This window comes from Ostrea edulis, chromosome 1 (genome assembly GCF_947568905.1).
Source record: "Ostrea edulis chromosome 1, xbOstEdul1.1, whole genome shotgun sequence".
In the NCBI taxonomy this organism is placed as follows: Eukaryota; Metazoa; Mollusca; class Bivalvia; order Ostreida; family Ostreidae; genus Ostrea; species Ostrea edulis.
The window spans coordinates 89811854-89835435 of NC_079164.1; the positions used below are offsets into that span (position 1 = coordinate 89811854).

Below are 23582 nucleotides of genomic sequence, written 5' to 3' on the forward strand. Positions count from 1 at the left end.
AAACAGTTTAAAAAGACAGTCGGTCTTTTTGAACACTTTCTTTCCGAAACGATAGATAAACTGTCTTTGCTCATTCAAAAATATTAGATCAAACAAACAATATATAGACATGGATGTTTCAAATTTTGATTTGAATCACAAGATGTTTGTAAAACTGCATGTCATATAATATTGGCGTTCACCTTTTGGGGGGAAACTGTTGGTGATTATGGACATGATCATCCCCTTGTATCTCCATAAACAAATAAGACGTTTTGTTGCTTTGTACAATGCTATATTTATTTGTGTGCGTATACCTTGTCACTGATGATGTAGTTTCTACCCCCCCCCCCCCCCGGGGGGGGGGGGGGGTTGTATTTTAGTACACCATCTATTTACAACCTCATACATGAACATGCAATACAAACAAACTAGACAGAATGTAATTATCATTTGCCTTTGATCTTGTCTTCCTTGTAGCACAGTATATGTATATTTGATTTACAAAACAGTTCAATTAAATATGTAACACCATAAATATTGATGAGTATACAGTGCTACCCTAAGTAAGGGACAAAGGTGGTGAGTACAGCTAGGCACTTCCCTTCTGAACAGTGTATTGTAAGACGTACTATATCAAAATAAAAATATCTAATACAGACACTATACTTATTGCTTGGCCTTAGAATAATTATTACACTAACTGATGTCCATACATGTGATATATTTAAAGTAACAATTAAATCATCTTAATACCCTTGTCTGTATAACTTGATATGTAAACAATGAACTGCTGACACTTACAGTGGACATTTAAACATGAAATTTATCTTCATAATAACTTCATAGAACCAGTGCATGCATACCTAGATAACTACATACCCTATTACTTGTTTGAATATACAAAGTGCTATTTGCATCACTATAATACAAATTTTCACAGTGCCTCAAACTCTTTCTGTCCCAATGGCCACAAAATATCACGAGAAATGACCATCATGCATATGACATTATAAGTATTTATCAATAATTAGTTTTATGTTAAAAGTTTTCTTTATATAACATAACCCGAAATAATTTTCAACAAATAATGAAAATAAGAAATGATTACAAATAAATCCTATATTTCCAAACCTCATAAGCTTATCATTTAATGTTACATAATTTTCGCCCAATATGTCAACACTTAAAATGAAATGGTCAAGAGGTAACGACGTCGATCCCAAATCAAGAGGTCCTTGGTTTAAATCCCATTATCACAATATTTTATATCATTTATCATTAGCCTTTGATCTTGTCTTCCTTGTAACACAGTATTTGTATATTTGATTTACAAAACAGTTCAATTAAATCAGTTGATTTGAAATTCACTGCATTGTTTTGCAAAATTGAGTTGACAAGAAAGAAATGTTTGAATCGACTATTCCATTCTGATTAGTGTTAAAGACCACATATAGTTAAAAAGAATTTTTAAAAATCAGATTATTACATTGGAATTCTAGACACGATTCCATTACATGTGTTTGTTAGAATAATCGAGGTAAAACATAAAACATATCATTATCGTTGAACGATAACTACATTTCCGAGCTATTGACGTCTTTTTCATATTTATAGATTGTATAATCTTCGCAGTATGATAACTTTCCTAGTACAGAAGATAAAGAGCTGTAACTCTGACTGGAACTAAATTTCGCCGAGGAAAAATTGTGGCTCTTCTGTGGACCTTCTATGCTAACTTCCTCATATATCCTTTCTTCATTGTTATTTGAAGATCGTCTGCAAAAATAATTTTTAATGATAAATTGATAAACAAATTTGATTCAAGATATTGCACGTGATAGGCACACTGATTAAAAAGACTCACAATATAAAAGTGATATTTTAGTGTTACCTGCAGATAAACACTCCTACAAGAACGATGCAGAGAACAATAAAAACTCCACCAATGATGATGTATTTGAAATTTTCTTTTAAGAAGTCATCTACTTGCTGAAGACTTTTTCGGAATGGAGGAACTGTTGTAATGATGGAAGTTGTTGTGGCCTCAGTATTCACCGTTACCACTGAACTTGACGGTCTAGGATTTTCGGTGTTATTTTCTATAGCAGTAGAGGATGTTGATGTGGAGACTTCAGTGATATGTTTTGTAGAGGTGTGTAAAGACGTTGTCGATTTCTCATCCGCTTTTTCTGTAGTGGTAAAGGTTGGTAAAGAATCATCAGTAGTGATTTTAGCAGTTGTAGAGGGTGTTATTGTTGTACTTTCAATAGTAGGTACTGTTGAATTATAGCTTTTTATAGTGGAAGGAAGAGATGTTGTAGAACTTGCGATGATACGTTCTGTAGAGGGGTACATATTCAGTGTAGAGCTTTCGGTGGTACTCTCTGTAGTGGAAGGTAAACCTGATGTAGAACTTTCAGTGGTACTCTCCGTAGTGGAAGGTAATTCTGATGTAGAACTTTCAGTGGTATTCTCTGTGGTGGAAGGTACATCTGATGTAGAACTTTCAGTGATACTCTCTGTAGTGGAAGGTAAATCTGATGTAGAACTCTCAGTAGTACTCTCTGTTGTAGAAGGTAAATCTGATGTAGAACTCTCAGTGGTACTCTCTGTAGTGGAATATAAAGTGGATGTAGATTTAGTAGTTGTACTTTCTGAGATTGATAGTGTGTATGTTATGTCTTCTGTACTTGTGATGGAATTTGCGTCTGTAGTAGTGATATCAGTAGAAGTTTCAGTTTCAATTTCTGTCGTAGCTGATACTATTGAAGTTTCCTCAACAGTTTCGGTATTTGATACACTCATAATATCAAGTGTTGTTGAAATAAAGGAACTTAAGTCCATTGTGGAAGTAGTAACTAGTACATCGCAAGAAAAATTCCCAAAGTCAGTCCAAGTGCCATTTTCACATGTAATGATATTACTTGCTCCTTCCATTTCATAACCAGGATAACACGAAAACGTGGCACTGGATCCTTCTATCGTGCTTGTTGCATTCCAAACACCTCCATGAACTGTTGGTAGATCTTCACAATTTTTTACTGAAAAAAAAGCAAGTGTTTAGACTTATATCATTTGTGAACCAATAATATTACATTAACAACATTCCTTGTAAGGATAAGTTACAGGGAGGTGTATGTAGAAATAATTTAGATTTATATATTTTCATCAAGATTTCAGATCCCGTGGGGATCCGGGTTCGAATAGGTATCCAGTACCCCTTGCTTGTCGTAAGAGGCGACTAAATGGGGCGGTCCTTCGGATGAGACCGCAAAAACCGAGGTCCCGTGTCACAGCAGGTGTGGCACAATAAAAATCCCTCTCTGCTCAATGGCCATAAGCGCCGAGCATAGTGCTAAATTTTGCAACCCTTCACCGGCAGTGGTGACGTCTCCATATGAATGAAATATTCTCGAGAGGGCCATTAAACAATATTCAATCAATCAATCAATATTTCAGGGATTCTAAAACACATATGGATTGCAAGAGTACTCATTATAGGGGGCGCTTACTCCTCCTAGGCACCTGATCCCACCTCTGGTGTGTCCAGGGGTCTGTGTTTACCCAACTATCTATTTTGTATTGCTTATATGAGTTATGAGATTGATCACTGTTCGTTAACTTCACCTTGCATTAAGATTATAATAACCAGCAACGCTGCGTTAATTTCTTACATCTCGATAATGAATTTACTTTTAACGCAACGTAAATAACGAATTTATTTCCTATACGTAAAAATATTTTCTACAAGGAAAATGAAACATTGAACGTAGATAAACTATGTAAGTCAATACTTCAAAACTATACCGATACTGCATGGACAAAGTTATTAAATTAGAAAGCAATGCCCCAAACATCGATGCACACTGTATGATATTCTTTAATATTACAGTAAAATAACCAAAATTAAAATTCGCAAAATGACAAAAAGTGGTAACTCTTTTAAAGAATACAAAATTAAGAATAGATGAATCACATACATTTTTAAAGAACACCAAATTGAGAATTGGGCAAACGCGAATCCCTGGAAAATCAGAAATGGGATTACGTGTCTAGGAGGAGTAATGCTAGAAATCATTTAGTTCCATCTTTGCACGATTGTTAAGAGTTCACTATCTACTAAAATGTAAAAATAAACTTATGGGTTAATATATCGTAAAAGTACTATTTACAACATTTTTCATTTTTTCAAGTTTACGAGGAGTGAATTAGTAAGGAAAATCTTGCTATATCGCTGTTTCGAATAAACATCAAATGTCCCATTCTACGTTTGTATATGTAATTCAATTCTTACTCAAACCACTGTAAATGTATCAATCTAAAGAAAACATAAAAACTGTACTTATTTAACATCTACTTACTTTGATAGGAAGCCCCTACAGATGTATTGAATATAACAGTGAACTGCTGAGTTTCGGCTGCAAGTTCCGCTGATCCTGTCACAGCATAATCGAACACGCATTCTTCGTCACCTCCACACAGTTCCTCGACTTCTGGGGGAACATTTGCTGGAGATGTGAAGGCCGGACGAAAGGAAAGCTTTTGATAGTCATTGTAGGACTTTCCAACTTCGTACGTGAATAGGGAAACAGTCTCTGTGATTCTCCCTAAACGATAAAAGTGTATCTAAATCAGACAGTTTGACTATAAGAACATATGTATAATATAAAGATAATTGAGAAATAATTACAAGGTAATCCAAATTTGTCGTAGATTTCCTCTGTAGTTGAGTTTGGTAGTAACATCTCCCCAGTTGGGGATCGTAGATCATTGTTTGGGTCTTCATCAAAATCACCCAGGAGACCTCTTAAAGTTCCTGCAATCGTTACAGTAACAACTACTTTTTAAGTGTCTAGTAACATACAAAAATATAAAAGGGTTGTGAGAGAATTTAGGGCAAATTTCCAAAATGGAAAGAAGTTGAAAATAATTGTGAAAAGGTCATATTTGTTCATACAGTGTATAAAGAGAATACTTACCAGCCAGTGAATTATTTCCGACTACGGGAAGTATGTTGAGGACATTCGAACTTGCAATGGCCTTGAATGCAATTCCAATGATGGTAAAAGATACAATAAACTCTCGTTTGGTTAAGTTATTGCTAACTTGCATAATGGATACACCTACGAAAACATAAATGCAAGGTGAAGATAACGAACAGTGATCAATCTCATAACTCCTATAAGCAATACAGAATAGGTAGTTGGGCAAACACAGACCCCTGGACACACCAGAGGTGGGATCAGGTGCCTAGGAGGAGTAAGCATCCCCTGTTGACCAGTCACACCCGCCGTGAGCCCTATATCTTGATCAGGTAAACGGAGTTATCCGCAGTCAAAATCAGTGTGCCAAGAAAGGCTTAACAATCGGTATGGAACACGTCAGACTGCATTTGACCCAATGCGAGGTTGTATTGACGAACTAGATCGTTATAACGACCATAGAATTTGCGAATTGCTGACTTCAATCGAGACTGTTGAAACCCCTGTACCATCAACTTGTTTGTCAGTAGCTTACCTCGATTTAAAAACTGACTATACGCAGAACAAGCTCTTGCATATCGAATCAGTTGAGATATATAAACACCATATTCAGGTGATAATGGAATATTGCTACATAAATATGGGAAGTTGACGACGGAGAAGCTGAAATCATCCCGTTTGTCATACAGTTCAGATATATATAGCACTGAGAAGGCCACGACACGGTTGGTTATTTAAAACTCAAATTTTCGATGCAACCCGCGTCTTTATCAAGAGACATACATTACATAAAAACGACAAGTATCAATAATCTACATTGGTAACAAGAGTGATACACTGTTGTACTGAGTGATAAAAATGGTGGTTTCGTTGTAATTCGTGTTTACTGACGATGGTGTAGAGAGTTTGTACCGTGGTCGGTCGGGATGAAAATAGAATTATTCGTAATAATAATTTGTAATTTTATATATTTTAACAATTTGTGTTTGCATGCGCGATTTTTTTTTCTCCCCTATTCTTTTCTCTTAGGTTTTGTATCTCTGTTTAGGACATTTTGTGTAATTTGAAAAAATATTCAATTGTTTACAAAGGAACTATTTGATGTTGGTAGCTGAGGCTACTTCCTAAGGTGCACTCTGCCTGCTTACAAACGTGAAAAACACTTGGATTTGAGGGTAGCAATGTTTATTTAGTATTTTTTCGGTGTCGGCAGACGAGACAGGTAACATAGAACATTTCCGACTGAATTATCGGGTACCAATTTAGGAAACTGATTTTTAATGATTTATATCCCTCTAATGATTAATTCCCTCTATAGTAATATATAGTGAAAATAATTACCGATGGGATATCTTGAATTGAAGGTGACGGAGACAAAACAGGTAAATCACAAAAATGTGTGTATAAATCATGCTTCTAGAAATAAAATCTGATGAATAAATTACCTTGAAATTGATAGGCATTGGACTCGTCAAAATCTATGACGTCACCATTAACTAAAACGTCTGCAGTTCTGATCGAGTTAAGACGAACTTCAACAACAGCGGAAGTGTTTGGACTTTGAGACACAAAGGATGTGCAGACACTTGCATCCACCAAATCACCTTTATATCAAACACAGATGTAAAACCAACTATTCTCTATTGTCCAGTGCAATCCATATACATATACACATGTATTATATTTTATTCTTGAAACATTCAATACAGCAAATATTTTTTTTGAAAATAAAATATACCGGTTATAAGTGATACACTTACCATTATCTTTCTGAAACTGTTCAAACCGTATTTGACTTAGAAAAGAACCATTTAAGGTTTGCACGAACGTAAACTCTCCAATTCCATTGAATGTGTATCTAAATCCATCTAGAGTAGTTATATGAGGATCTCCATTTGTTCGGGCTGAAAAAAAACCCCACTTCTATTTATAAACAGTATCAATGAAAACATTTTGCAAAGTTCAAAGCCATTTAACTATATTACAACACTCCTTTATTCTTGGGGAAATCAAAATTTCCAATTCATGTTCAGGTATGCTAAGTTTATACAGAATCGTAATTGTTTTACATTCTCAATTTAGGTACATATTATATCTATAAAGATGCTTACCTGGCCGTGGAGGGTCGTAATTTATACATGAACTAAATTTTCGTTGCGTGAAATAACTGGGACAGATATTTGTAACAGAGGAAGATTCACTCCCTATAATCTGGTACACATTCTGAGAATATCGACAACAGTGGAGAAATGGAAGAACATCAAAGTAGAAATTTGCGAGGTAGGGTAGGACTCCACTTCCACCACTGTAGTGATACCTCTGAAGAGATCCGCCCTCTCTGACTCTTGAATCGATCAGATTATTATCCCTGTCGTAACAACATAAATTGTCCACTCCTTGAGGTCTGCAAAAGTAACACATCGATTTGTTAGGAAAGAGTATTTTCTGATCTCTGCAGATATGAAAATAGATGATATTGTCTCCTACCCTAAACTAGCCAGTCGAATACAGTGGGACGCTTCTCTTCGGTACAAGCAGTTGCCCGTCCGGGAAAATATAGAAGTTTGGCTGAACATATTGCAATCTGGATCGGGTTGAAATCGAACAATATCCAAAAGCGCCTGATCCAAAGTACACGGACAAGGCTGAACGTCAGCAGTTGGCAGGGACGGTAACTGTGTCTCATTATTCAACCAATTCTCACAAAATTTGTAAGCTTGATCTGGCGGTAAAGCTAAAGGAAATATGTCGGACCAAATTCCTCTGTTGGACCTGAAACATGTTTTCATTTTTAGAAGCTCAATACTAACAATGTAAAATGTTTGGATATTGGTCTATATTTGTAATGCATGAAGGTAAATTAATTCATATGTCTTTAACTTACTTTCTCAATGTTTTACTTACTGGCCACTTTTTCGACTTGCAGATGTTACTCTTATAGCTAATGCAAAGCTGTTTGTCTGAAGGGAGATCCAAGCTGATCCAGCCAAACGCGGAATTCCGCTATGGATAACTTGACTGCTCCATGATAAATGTTGATCGCTTCCTTCCTGACATTGTTTTATTTCATCAGTTAATAGAAAGTAAGGTTAACAGTTGTTATGTAAACTACAATTTCTCTCAAAAGAATACATGTACACAAATAGCTTCATTTCAAAACAAATTGAAAAGGAGATTAATTAGCTTATCAAGAGGATTCGGAAAATACTTTTTTACGAACTGCAAGATACAATAATCTTACTGCTAATGAAAATAGATGGATATCAACAGTATCATTGTCCTGCAGTTCTGCAGCATCCGGGTCCCACGAGATGTACTGTTGTCCTGTGAACCAATCAAGAGAGTTACGTCTGTAGACTCGATGCTTACTGTCTGCAGGGTTTACTGTTATGTAGATTGATAGAGGAGTTTTAAATGATTTTAAATTGTTGAGGTTTAAAACAGTTATACTGGACCGTGAAACAACATTTACTTACAAACCGTGTAGAGACCTCGAAATGTTGTCGTAATCCCTTGGTCCTCAATTTCCACTAACAACAGAGCATCACCAGTGTAACGGAATAAAGGCGTTATGCAAACCGCACTGAATTCAGTTTTTCTTTCACAGGTGTATTTTTGTGTTAACCCTAGAAAGTTAAATTTTACTGTTGCGGTGGCTTCAATACATGGTCCTCCGAGTACCAAATACTGGCCTCCTAACATTGGACCATATCGTGGAGTAACAGTCAGATCTCCTGTGCACGAAAATCAGAGTGCAGTAATATGTATTATTATACAAAATATAAGTACCTTTATTATGAACGGTAAATCACACAGCAAAGTTCTTATACCTTCAGTATTACAACCTCCATCTGTGATGTCACTGGCGTCTATCCGGAACGCAAATTTTCCAGGTATATCAATATTCGACATTGTGGTCACATTAACGATTTCGTGAGTTCGTGATGCATTTACCGTGAAAAATACAATGCCATCTCCAGCATTAAATCCAACCTTTGAAATATTAAAAGTACGAGAAAATAAAAACAATAAATATTCTAAGATACTACTAGTATGCGATTTTTGTTGATAATTTATATGCATCCAGAGGTCATACATAATAATGTTAAAACTATTCATTGACAATAATTGCATGTATGCTAGCATTTATCATTTGTAAAACGGTAAAATCATTATATATGTATGGTTCATATTTCTGGGCAACCTAAAAATTCATTAATGAATAAGTAAAGATAACGATTAATTGTATATTGTTTAAAGTTCCTCTCCATGGATTGTTTGATTAAATATTGTTTAACGTCCCTCTCGAGTAATTTTCTCCCATATGAAGACGTCGCAATTTCCGGCGAAGGGCTGCAAAATTTACATGTAGGTCTATGCTCGGCGCGACACGGGACCTCGGTTTTGCAGTCTGATTCGAAGGACTAGCCCATTTTGTCCCCCGTACAAGCAGCAAGGAGCACTGAGGAACTAATCCAACCTGGATTATCATGGGGTGTCAAGATAACAAAGAGTGATCAATCTCATAAATCCTATAAAGAATACAAAATTATCAGTGGAGCAACCGCAGACCCCTTGACATGATAGAGGGGGGTCAGGTACGTAGAAGGAGTACACACATACAGACACGTAAAATTCTAAAGTACAATAATTGTGCCAAAATGTACTGGTCTGCGCCGAAGTGCAATGTTTTGTTGACGTTACGAAAGCCAAAGGGCGATGAACATGCCAAAGTGCGATGATCCCCTCCTATAGACATGCTACGTCAATGTGCGATAGTCTGGTACGCAAAAGTGCGATGACCTGTCATTTGTAGGCGCACCAAAGTCTACGTAAATAAAGTAACGTTTGTGAAGTCACGTTATTATGACGTCATTCGTAACGTCGTTCAAAATCAAACCGAGGAAATGAAACGTCTGTTTTCCCCGAGGATGTTTTCTTAATGAATAAATTGAAAAAGAAGCGGGTGACGACAGACCCCAGTCAGAATCAGTTTTGGTCTATCATGAGAGAAATAGATACCTATACTCCATGTACTCTCTGAAGGATGTAATATCAATATGTACGATTTCATACACTCAAACCGAATTATATGTACATTAACGAAACAATTCGATTGATAATTTTGAAGTGAAACAAGATGTGTTTGTGAAACACAAATGCCCCCGATAATGGCCAATTCCGAAGATGGCCAACGTCATAAGGACACATATATTGGTACCAGTAGAAAGGTCTTGTCACAAGAGATGCTCATGTACAATATGAAAGCTCTAATATTTACCATTTAGAAGTCATGACCAATGTAAAAAATAAATAAATAAAAATTAGGTCAAATGTCAAGGTCAAAAGCTTTAGTACCAACGGAAAGGTCTTGTCACAAGAAATACTCATGTGAAATATCAAAGCTCTACCACTTCTGTTCAAAAGTTATAAGCAAGGTTAAATTTTTCAAAAAGTAGGTCAAACTCCAAGGTCAAGGTCACAGGGTAAAAAATGTTGGTACCCGCGGAAAGGTCTTGTCACAAGGCATACTCATGTGAAATATCAAAGCTCTATCACTTACTGTTCAAAAGGTATTAGGAAGGTTAAAGTTTCAGACAGAATGACAGGATTACAGAATGACAGATAGGACAAAAACAATATACCCCCGATCTTCGATCTCGGGGGTATAAAATATATACATCGACCACTGGAACAGTGAAGTATATCCATTGGAACCGTTTTCTAAAACAAAACAAGCGACTCTAACACCAGTATTCGACTCCGCAGTGGAAGACATCGTCCAGGTCGACTTCGGTACTAGCACTAAAGGAAGGGATGCACGGTGACTAAAATTGATATGGACAATAGCAAGGGCAATGTTGAAACTATTGAGCATTGTACGAACAACAAAGTACATTTGTTGTCGAAATATCTGCTTTGCCCAAATATGTTTTAAGCCATGCTCATTTATCACTTGCTAAGCATACGTAATAAATTCATGGGGATTTTTATGTAATAAAGCAAAACATTCTATGCTTGTTTTTTTTTGCATTGCCATTTTAATTTTTAGGTGAAACAACGTTGATACAGTCTGGCTTATACACTGCATCCATTCAAGTTCGCAATCAACGGGCGCATTCGTCTCACATCAGGTACAAACCAAATACAACCTGTCATTGGGTCGAATGTTGTTTTTCATACCAATTGTTAGGTTCTTCTTTACATACTGATTTTGACTACGGATTAATCCGTTTATCTGATTAAGATACAGGGCTCACGACGGGTGTAAACGGTCAATAGGAGATGCGTACTCCTCCTAGGCACCTGATCCCACTCTGGTATGCCCAGCTCTTAATTTTGCATTCCTTAAAGGAGTTATGAAATTGATCAAGGTTCGCTTACTTCACCATTTTTGAAAATTCACAAGTACTACCTTGGATTATGTTAAACCGGTTTCTGACGTGTTTCATACCAAATGTTAGGCCGTTCTTTGCATATTGATTTTGACTATGGATTACTCTGTTTACCTGATCAAGATATAGGGCTTGCGCAGGTTGTGACCGGTCAACAGGGCTGTTTACTCCTCCTAGGCAACTGATCCCACCTCTGATGTGTCAAAGGGTCCACGTTTGTCGTACTCTTAATTTTGTATTTTTATAGGAATTATGAGATTGATCACTGTTAATTATTTTCATTTCTCTTCAAAATGTCCAGCGTTTGGCGAAGGAGCAATCACTGCCAACGTTTACGTCTTAGGTTTGACGTGGCCATGACACAAGCAGGGCTCACACCCACGACCTTCCTGTCGCGAAGCGAGCACTGAGCTAACGCGACCAATATGGGATTGGTATAACATTTATTGGAAAGATAGATATTTCAGTTTCTATGGAGTTTTTGTGAAGTTTTGTAGTAACGGTACGGTATATTCTTCTCATTGGTAACAAATGTGTTCAAAATGGAAAGGTGGTTTTGAAGAATTTCATATTTTGAATGAGAAGTTAAATCTATAAGTAAAATTACAAAATGTGGAAATAAAGCCACGTTCGTTTAATCATTAATGTAGCATATTCAAATCTACTCAAACCTGAGCAGGAGTTCCTCCCAAACCAGTAATAGAATTGCCACCACTTGATGTTCCAGTTGTCCATTGTATGTCTTCGTAATTATATATGGTGAACGAGTGCTGTCCATTGGTTATCAAAATGACTTGAAATCTGTTTGTCTGCAATATGTACATACGAGTATAAAGAAAACGAGAATATGAATGCACATTCTGAAATATAGTTATATCACCGGGCAGTTATGAGAGGCATTGGAGATTGTTTGTCAAAACAAATTGTTAATTCTTTCATGCAATTTTTGTACAATCTTAATCTTAATCGAAGGAATATTAAATCTATAATCTGTATAATAATAGCCAATAGCTTTTATTTCATTATTAGCTAGTAAATGTAAGAAAGTTGTAGCCTAAACCTGGAACATATTCTGACAAACATAAAAGGAAGTGCCAATATAACTGTAAAATATATACGTTTTAATATGTAACTTAACTAAGTAATCCATCCATCTCCACAATGTGGATTTATTCTTATTATAAATAAAGGACACCACAGAGTCGTCCACTTCTGTTTCATACTTAGATATTTTATTGAAAGTAGACATTAACGGCAAACTGACAACTCAACTGTATGACAAACGGGATGATTTCAGCTTCTCCATCGTCAACTTCCCACATTTATGTAGCAATATTCCATTATCACCTGCATATGGTGTTTATATATCTCAACTGATTCGATATGCAAGAGCTTGTTCTGGGTATAGTCAGTTTTTAAATCGAGGTAAGCTACTGACAAACAAGTTGATGGTACAGGGATTTCAACAGTCTCGATTGAAGTAAGCATTTCGCAAATTCTATGGTCGTTATAACTATCTAGTTCGTCAATACAACCTCGCATTGGATCAAATGCTGTCTGACGTGTTCCATACCGATTGTTAAGCCGTTCTTGGCACACTGATTTTGACTGCGGATAACTCCGTTTACCTGATCAGGATATGGGGCTTACGGCGGGTGTGATCGGTCAACAGGGAATGCTTACTCCTCCTAGGCACCTGATCCCACCTCTGGTGTGTCCAGGGGTCCGTGTTTGCCCAACTATCTATTTTGTATTGCTTGTAGGAGTTATGAGATTGATCACTGTTCGTTATCTTCACCTTGCATCTATCTCAAAAAGTATTAGGTATTATGTGTACCTTCGAACAAGACGACGACGTACAACCGTAAAATGAAACACGATCCCAAGTGGCCACGAATAACCACGATGCCTTGAATCTGTAAAACTGTGGAAAATACGTCCGGACCTCCTCGCTGGCCCTGTTCAGTAGGTCATCGTCTGTTGTCTCTCTGTACCAAACTGTTCCTCCTCTCGTTGTGTCCACATCAGCCCAGAATGGAGCGATCATCCTTGCGTTATTTGCAATCGGAAAAGGGTTCGGTGTATAAGTTGATATACTTTGTAAGAATGTTATCACTCCGTTTGTATTGACCTGAAAAAGTAAAATTACTGTTTAGTTACATTTAGATATAAAACTGAAGAGTATTGTTCTATACACAATGTATACAATACTGTAGCAATATTGCTACTTAAAATTGTGCAATGAAGGGTTGCTTCACCATATTTTGTAGAATTTTTGTAGAATTACCATTTGACATGTATTAATTATTGGTAGGGGTTTCAATGCCTGGAAAGAGAATGACCGAAAACACATATCATGCATGCATGTCACTAACTGAGAGATATGTATCAAAACATATATAGGCTATCATTTATAAAGTCTATAAATATAGCATCCTGTAATGCGAAAAGAACGTTTTCCTTTGTTTGTTGTCTTCACTATTACTGAGACGGCACCAGCGTTAGACGAAGTGTCCGTTATTTTGAACTATGCGTGGTAGTCTGATGTGATATACAGAAATAAACCTATCATGACAAACTCACCATGCGTTTTAACCTAATTAGAGCATACTGAATCTGAAAGAAATATGCTGGCCTTCTTTAAAATGGCGCAAAGTATGCCAAAACTATAAGAATACTAGTATTAAGATATTTCTATAAAATCGCATTCTTGTAAAAGTGGTATAATAATATGATTGTCAACATATGTAAAACGTTTTTGCATCGATTACATATTATAAGTCTTTTTCATATGAGCAAAAATCGTTACATTATAAAAGTAAGTGATATAGCAATTATTTACTGCGCGTCATCGATAATTGTTGTGTATATAATGGCAGCGCCCAAAATAATCTATGCAGTTAAAGTCAATGCAGCGAAATTTAGGTGTTCCAATCATAGCATTCAGTAATGGAGCTTAAAAGATGGCATGAATGTCGCAGACTTTCAACCTCAGGGAAGAAAGCCAGAGTTCGTGCAAAGGTGAGTTACTATTCGTTTTTGTCTGCCGATTTCGATATACGAGTTTATGCTGATGATTGTTTTGTCTTGTTTTGTGAAACATTAAAGTGTTAATATATTTATTCTTATGTAAATCAACATAATCACGTACATGTGCAATCTGGTACAAGTAATAATGTTGATTTATTTTTGTAGATGCTTGGATTGTTTCGACTCCAACAATACGGACAAAATGATTTCTGTTGATGACGGAAAATGGTATGAACGGAAGGTAAAGGAAGTTTTTTTTTTACCCAGCTAAACGAGGAAAATCCACATCCTCAAGAGCAGTAATATTACCAACAACGGGGTGGCAAATATTCCCTCTGCTGTGACACGGGACCTCGGTTTTTGCGGTCTCATCCGAAGGACCGTCCCATTAAGTCGCCTCTTACGACAAGCAAGGGGTGCTGAGGACCTATTCTAACCCGGATCCCCACGGGACGACGCTTGACAAATTTTAAGGTACAATATGTTTTGTATCTATAAATAACATCCTATATCATCATACACAATGTAGTATTTCATGTATCCCATACGACAATCTAGTATATACTGTATCATGATTTGTAAACGATGTATCACTATATCAACGTTAAAATTGACCTGTTATTGCATCTGCCATTTCTTCCTTTGATTTAATAGACTTTGACGTAAGAGACAATTTGGGATTTTTAACTGGCTTTGAACTGTGTGTTTATGAAACTTATATCTTAAACTATCCTCAGCGAGATTCGCCGAGGCTGGATACTTGGACTGACGCCTCTTCCGAATCTCAGACCAGTGTCACACTAAATGATTCGGAAAATCGTTGCTAAACTTAGACCGCTTGTTGAGATTAAAATTGGTTAAACTGAATTTCTTCCCCACTTCAACTTTATGCCTTAGACATCCTATTAACTCCCTATCACTATGAAACTAGCATTTCTTACCTTTACATAGTGTAAATCCCACAATAAATCAAATTGGTTATTTTTGAAGCTGTTGCAAATGGCCACCATTTAATGTTTTACCTTCTCAACCTTGAAGAGTTCCAGTTGTCTATTTCATGATAGTTTAAACCACAGGGGCTAAGCCCGTTTTGGGCCCGAACTCTGTGATACCATAAATATAGAAAGGGGTCTAACTCCGACCCAGATAAAAAACTAACCACTCGCTTCAAATGCCTAGAAAAATCTTAAACTAGGTATGCTATGCGTAATTTGTCGTTTGCCATGCATAGATTAATGTGTCAACTACTTGCATGCCAAATTTCAAGCCACGGGTTCTTAAAATAACAGAAATATACGTCATCGTTCCCTTAAAGACCCAACTTTAAGTTAACGCCCCCAAATTTTACCTGTGTCGCGATCAATGATAAGCCGCTGGTCAATCAAACTTTTAACAATAGAGCTTAGGTTGATTGACGTTTGCAGAGACCGTGGTCTACAGCTACCTGAGAAAGATGTTTTGATAACAATCATGGCTAATGATGACCGGCAGTCTTCAGATCTCGAGGAAAGCCCCAGTATACCTGAGTTTTGATAGCATTGACTCGCACCTAGAATATTTTAATTTCTAACGTCCCCTATACAATACAATTTATCATCGTATTTTCTCTCTCCATCTTTATACATGTATTATAGATTAAACAATCAGAAATCAAACAATAATAAAAAAAAAAAATAAAAAACCAAACAAACATAAGTTATTGGAATATTTTCTATTAATGATTTATTGTGGCTTTATATTTATAAAAACATGAACAATTCTTTATTGGCGCAGCACATCAACATGTATAATGGTTATATTGCCCATGCGTAAAACTGTTACAGTAGTTTAAAAAATGCTTCTGTTTGAAATTATCACGGCTTTATATTTAGAGAGAGAGAGAGAGAGAGAGAGAGAGAGAGTTACTGAGATATTTCTATTTATAATTTATCACGGCTTTATATTTAGAGAGAGAGAGAGAGAGAGAGAGAGAGAGAGAGAGAGAGAGAGAGAGAGAGTTATTGAGATATTTCTATTTATAATTTATCACGGTTTTATATTTATAAAGATAAAGAGAGAGAGAGAGAGAGTATTGAGCTATTTATAATTTATCACGGTTTTATATCTATAAAGAGAGAGAGAGAGAGAGAAATGTGTAAAACTGTAGCAATAATATAGATGAAATAATATGGCATGGCAATAGTGTTGCATACGTATGACAATAATTACTCATTTAGTCAATGATTGAGAGTAAGACAAACACTACGTCCACAGAAACCCTAAAGAGAGAGAGAGGAGGGGGTGTAGACTTCGTGTCAGCTTCTGTTTGGGATGCCATCGTTACACAAACACTACGTCCACAGAAACCCTAGAGAGAGAGAGAGAGAGAGAGAGAGAGAGGGGGGGGCTTCGTGTCAGCTTCTGTTTGGGATACCACCATTACGCAAACACTACAGCTACAGAAACCCAACAGACGGCCCATATTGAGGGGTATCTTGATCATTCTTCATTTGGTTGTACATGTACACAGATCTACTTGGATTTATTCATTCTCTCGAAACATGGATATTTTACCTACTACACCCACGACACCGCGAACTCCCAGGACACCAGGAAGTGCCCGGAAACGCCGGGTAATATTATATTTAGGAAAATATTTATATACGATATATACCAATTTAATTAGAAGTTTTAAAAAGCAAAGGTTTAGAAATGGGCTAAACCTGTCATTTGCAATACATAAATATGACCAAGTTTGAAGGTTTACGGGAAATAGAAATGCGGTATGCATGTAGGTAGAAATTTTAATTTTTGTTTTTTTTTGCACAAATCAAGACACTAAGCATAATTTGTAATAACCTGAGAAATTTCCTGTGTATATCATAAAAATATACACAACAACCGATCTCTTGGCCAGGTAAATTCCAGGTAAATAACATTGACCATGGATAAGCTCCGCCCACATTCAGTCATCCGTGGAGCAACCGTACGGTGTTTTTTTTTTGGTCTTTAGCTGTATGGTCCGAATCACAATATTTTTTTCCATCTCGTAAAAACGCTATTAAATCATCGCACGTATGTAGTTATGAGACTGTACGACCTATCATAAATTATTTCACCTGTTTTAACCCAAATAATTTGATTTTAAATCGATGTTTACAAATAACCGCGTCACTCTGCCATTTCAAGTGACAGTCACGTGACCAGTTAAAACTTTCAGATCATCGGTGGTCTTATCTGTGTAAAGCTGTGTATTTTGTAATAACAGTACCGTACCATAAGTTTAATAGAAATAAAAATATCAAATACCTCTTAGTAATTCGTTGTTTTAAGCTCTTTCAGCCGTAAAACTAGACAGTTGCGTATGAGTTAATACATCATGTTGGGATTCCCCTGACGCTCGTGGGTCTATTTATAGACGTCTATTCTGGGATGATTTATATATGTAGCCACCATATTTACTTTCTAGATAATATTCGCACTGTTTTCTTTTACATGCAGATGTTTTCAAGCATGTAATTAAGGGAAAGTTAATAACTTTATAAAGTAATGAATCTGCTTTAAAGTAATTATGTACAAAAATAATACATGAACATCGGGTCATACAGCTTTAATTTCACTTGTTTACTTTTACTAGGACATTTACCGGTTCAGGTCACGGAGTCGTTTCTCGGCTATGACAGCAGCGAAATTCAAACTAGTGTGGAAGATTTCGGACCTGTCAATTAAAAGTGTAATGAGCGTGACTGTCGTAGGTGATCCGGTCGTAATTTTTATTGCTGATTATACCTCGGGTGCTCTAAACAGCAGAATAGAAATTCTTATTTTAAATGGAAGCTATTCAGATGCATTTTGTCATTATTTCCACATGCAAGGTATGCATAAAAACTTATCAGGAACTACTGTAAATACAAAACAATATTACAATACTAAGACTTATATAGCGCCCTAATCAATTAAAAATCTCTAAAGCGCTTTACATAAAAAACATACAATTCAAAGTAAAATGGTACACCGGTCGACAGGGGATGCTTACTCCTCCTAGTCATCTGATCCCACCTTTGGTATTTTCAGAGTTTAATCATGTTTGCTCAGCTCTCTATTTTGTATTGCTTATAGAAGTTGTGAGATTGATCACTGTTGTTATCTTCACCTTTCATAAACATGGTTTACTTCAGTACATTTAAATATTTTATGGAGCGCCAAATTAACATAGATTAAATTAATTGAATGTATCTTTAATTATTTGGAGATACGTGAATTATCAATTCATTGGATGCGTGCAACAATTCAAGTAAAGATCTTCAAATGATTTATGAAATCTTCAATTCTGAGTTATTCCGCGCATTGATTGTAAATTTGTATCTCTTTGACAAATGTATTGTCTTTCTCTTATTTTCAGCCTACCAGTAGATGTCTAATAAGTTATTGGGTTTACCTGTGGGTGTCCAATAAGTTGACAATTACTGTCCATTATTTTTAAGAACGAACAGTATATGTCCATTCTTAAAATTAATGGACAGCAATTGTCAACTTATTGGACACCTACAAGTAACCTTTTCACTACAAGTGGACTTTCTTCTATATAAAAGCCTAAAAAGACAAAATATTGCGTAACAAAAATGTTTTAATATGTAGTAGTTACCCCATATGATATTGTTGGTTATGTGCAGATACCCGATGGGTGTGGTCATAATGACACGAGGGAGCTACGCTCCCTCGTGTCATTATGACCACACCCATCGGGTATCTGAACATAATCAACAATATTGTATGGGGTAAGTGACTTGTATCATAGTTTACTATTATTCATTATATTTTATTATAGCTTTCGGAAGCGCGGTCGCCTGTTTACAATATGATGCCAATTGTTATGTCTTTACATTACACTTTGAACACCATATATTTCTATCATAATGACTTTCTATCACCGAAAAATGTATGTTCATTAATCATTTTTAAAAGACCGTTTTTAAAGTGCATATACACCATATATTTCTATCATAATGACTTTCTATCACCGAAAAATGTATGTGCATTAATTGTTTTTAAAAGGCCGTTTTTAAAGTGCATATAAATGTTTGGACTGTTGGTTTTAATATTTTTATTTAACATTTACGCATTCTCCGCCTTTTAGTAGCGGTATTGGATTTAAAGAATTGAAATTTAAAAATTCAAATAAAATTCTAAGAACCCATATTCGTCCATTTTTCTGTTTAAAAATTTAGCAATAGATTCAACTGATGATGGTGGTTACTCTTTTGAAAATCCTATTTGATATCCTTCATTCTAATACATATTTTGACTAAATTGGCTATAAAAACATTTACATGTATATACAATAGATTTAAAAAAAATGGTGAAACATAAGGGAGAAAAAAAAATTAAGAATTGTAATATGCGAAACCATAAAAGAAACACAAGTCTGATTCACTCTGTCCGCTAAATAAGTTTATCTCTCAAACGCTCTTTATAAATGATACCCGTATTTCTACGTACAAGTGTTTCTCGACTTGAGGAGAATATGGAAATAGAAAGTCTTTGGGACGAGACCATTGTGGATATTATCTTGTATCAAGGTTTAAGTGAGATTCAGTGCGAATATCTATAATGTATTTGGAGAACTTAGTCTGAGTCATCTGTGTTTGATATGTGCAATTTTGATCTGGAGGAACTTCATACAGTGGACAGTGATGTTGTTGTTTTTTTTCTCGAGAATGTGGGCGGGGTTTGAAGAAAAGTGTGGGTTATGTACAGATAACCCACACTTTTAACAAAAGAAAACACGCCAAACTATGGTACAATAGTATTTATACACTTCCTTGTCAGACATATATAAAGGCTTGGTGCACGTATTGATTTCCTCCATTATGCTTCAATCTACACCAAAAGAGTACAGGCTCATTGTACTTGTAGACATCTGAGACGATTCAGTTTGAATGACTCCCATTACTTGTCAGATCTCGCTCTATTCACGTTTTATTTGTCAAGATTGATTCCTACGAGAGTTTGATAGTTTACGTGAATTCTACACGTTACACTAACAGCTGATATCTACAGCTTACCAAGGGTCGTAATAATTTTCTAAAGTCCATTGACAAGTGCGAGATCTGATGAGGTATAACTAACGTTGCGTGGGATTTAAATACACAGGGCCACACGGCATAAAGATACGTAGATATGGCATAAATACATATCCCCGCTTAAATCCGTCACTGGTTACACTAACAGCTGATATCTACAGCTTACCAACACGGGGCACAATAATTATTTTCTGAAGTCCATTGACGAGTGCGAGATCTGATAAGGTATTGCTAGTGCTGCGTAGGATTTAGATACATTTTATATCATTATCCTTTTAAAAAACTTAATTGATGGATTGAAACCACACATTAACTCGATACAGTTTTTGTAACGTGTCTTCGGACTTTACGCCATGAAGGACCCATCATAATTTGGGAAACTAAGAAAAGCTCCAGTTATTGACTAAAGGCCTTTATGAAAATATCCAATTTGGTGCAATGATACATACGCATTTATTATATTATACCATGGCTCGACATAAAAACTATAAATACACATGTATAATACAATTTGGTCCCGTGGGGATCCTGGTTAGAATAGGTCCCCAGTACCCCTTGCTTGTCGTACGAGGCGACTAAATAGGGCGGTCCTTCAGGTGAGACCCCCAAAACCGAGGCCCCGTGTCACAGCAGGTGTGGCACGATAAGGGTCTCTTCCTGCTTTAAGCGTTGAGCAGAGGCCTAAATTTTGCATTGGTGATATTTCCATATAAGTGAATATTCTCTAGCGGGAACTTAAACAATATACTACCAACGAACCATAGATACTTGAGTGTTAAATTATATGAGAAAAAAGGTACAGAATTAAAAGAAACATCAGACGTCTTGGGCAACAGCATATGCGAAAATTGATGAAAACCATTCAATATTTTTTTTTACTATTTTATTCCAATTTCAGCAATAAAAAAAGGCTTTCCGTATGTCAAAGACTTCTTTCATCATAAACAAATATTTCACGACATTGACTATTTTCCTGATGTACATGTATTGCAATGTAAATCAAATTGGATTCTAAATGCAAATTATTGAGATTTTTTCTCTCAGTAAGTCATGAGACAAGTACGCAAGTTTTTTGTCAACGCAATAAAACAGTAATCAATTTCTACAACTCGGCAAAAAGATATATTTCCATTAATTAAACAGGAAAATGTTTTAAAAATAAGAAATAATCATAATTGGGAAAATTTGTTTATATCAACTTCATATTACTGAATATAAAATTTTTGATATCTGAATTACAAATTTATACTTACAATTAATTTGGAGTGTTGATGATTGAAAAACGGGAAGAGAGTTGAGATAGGAATGTCTGAAGTGCTCCCATCGTCATTTTTGTCCATGGCAGTGTCTCCGTTTTCGCTTCCAAACGGAAATAGATCGTTCAAAGTTAAACAGAGAACGCAGGGTGCAAAAACAAGGAGCATAAGAACGGGAAAACACTGCATGTTTCAAGTGAAATGCAAACCAAAAAGATTGATTCTTAAAGCATGAGGTGTAGATATTTATATCCCGGAGGAACTTCCGGGTCTCTGAAACTACCCCATAACACGCTTCAAATTTCCTATTCATTCTTTAAAATGGTTTGTCATAAACACACTGTTCTAATTCAGTTCACATTTGAGCATAGTTGGAAACATTTTGCAAGTATTCATGTAAAATACTGAATGATTTCATTACTCATAGAAAATGAATTGGAGCAAAATCATATTTGATATATTCTTAATATTCTCATCAAAGTTATTTTTGCGATCTGTTTTTTGCGATCCGTTTCTCTCAATTTGACATCAAGACGGAATTACTCTAAAGGGGCATGGACACAATTTGAGCTGAAAAATTGCAAATTTTATTTTTCCATTTTTAATGTTTAAAATGCTTAACTATGATATTTCTAATGGTCAGCAAAAATGTGAATGTCATTTGTCGAGGTACATAGGAGGTACAGAGCTCACAATTCTTTGTCTTTACATATAAGCTAGATATACCAGTAAAAGTTAGTTTAAAGCAGATTTTCAATTTACAAGTTAATTCTGAACATAATTTAATAGTTTCTAGTGTTTAGCACATCTTATTTTGTTTTAAAAGTAAAAGATTGATATAGCGCTCTATAAACATTAGTTCTTTAAAGCGCTTTCTAAATGTGAGAGAAAAGATAATATAAAATCAATGTGAACATACATGTGAATACAATATTCATAGTGTTAGAATTGAAATGCATAATCATTAATATATAGCGCCTAATGAAAAGAGAAGATAACGAACAGTGATGTAATGACATAATTACCCTAATAACATAAAACAATTGAAAACAACCCTTAGGAATAATTAAATACATAGAAAGGACATACACATGTAAGTATAATAACAAACTACAGTTCAAATAGCAACTGAAGGTGTATTTTTTTTTCTGCATGAGCCTTGTTTACATAACAAAAAATCGTTAGTGCTGTATCTCACTTGTAACTGAAAAACTGATATTCAAATTTTGGTTGACCATTAGAAATATGTTAGTTAAGCACTGTATACAATAAAGATGGAAGAATAAAATTTTCCGCTCAACCATGCCCCTATACACTTGGTATCTCCTAATCACGAGCTACAGGAAGTATGGCGGGAAATGATGTCTGAGTAAGACCAGGTAGATTTACCACAAACCTCTGTGTAATAAAGACACATTATGCAAAAAATTATCCGGATCTCTTTCACACCAAAACTATTTCATTTCTATTACTGTAATTTCAGACGCAGTTTAAGCGGATGTAAAACACTATCATATCAATCGTATTGTTGCTATTAATTAAATCTCATTGTTGAAAATTTCAATTTTATCTTAAGAATTCTGATAACTAACGATTTGTTAAATCACTTAATGGAAGAAAGCATATGAAAAATACTCAGTAATTTCAATTTTGTAAATATATTCTTTGATATACTCTATGGAAAAAAAATCGCAAAAAATGAAAACTTTGAACATTTGAGAGCTATTAGACATTTACTTTCTCAACAAAACATCAATATCAACATTTCAATAAGAAATTCTCTTCCTTGATAACGATTATCTATCATTACACATATAACCAAGAAATTTAATTAATCGATTATGTACTCAAAACGTCTTGCTACTATAATAATAA

General features: G+C 35.4%; 1 protein-coding gene across 1 annotated transcript; it reads right to left on the minus strand.

Annotated features, from left to right (window-relative positions):
• Positions 1–252: 252 nt before the first annotated feature.
• LOC125675005 (protein mesh-like) lies at positions 253–21963 on the minus strand. The gene is made up of 16 exons (XM_048912464.2): positions 21705–21963; positions 13197–13490; positions 12031–12168; positions 8795–8957; positions 8441–8698; positions 8206–8348; positions 7869–8014; positions 7452–7736; positions 7076–7368; positions 6725–6868; positions 6410–6568; positions 4962–5105; positions 4673–4798; positions 4344–4589; positions 1874–3023; positions 253–1758 (listed from the first exon to the last, which is right to left on the minus strand). The coding sequence occupies exons 1-16, from the start codon at positions 21894–21896 to the stop codon at positions 1557–1559; spliced, it is 4083 nt and encodes a 1360-aa protein (XP_048768421.2). The 5' UTR covers positions 21897–21963; the 3' UTR covers positions 253–1556.
• Positions 21964–23582: the final 1619 nt, after the last annotated feature.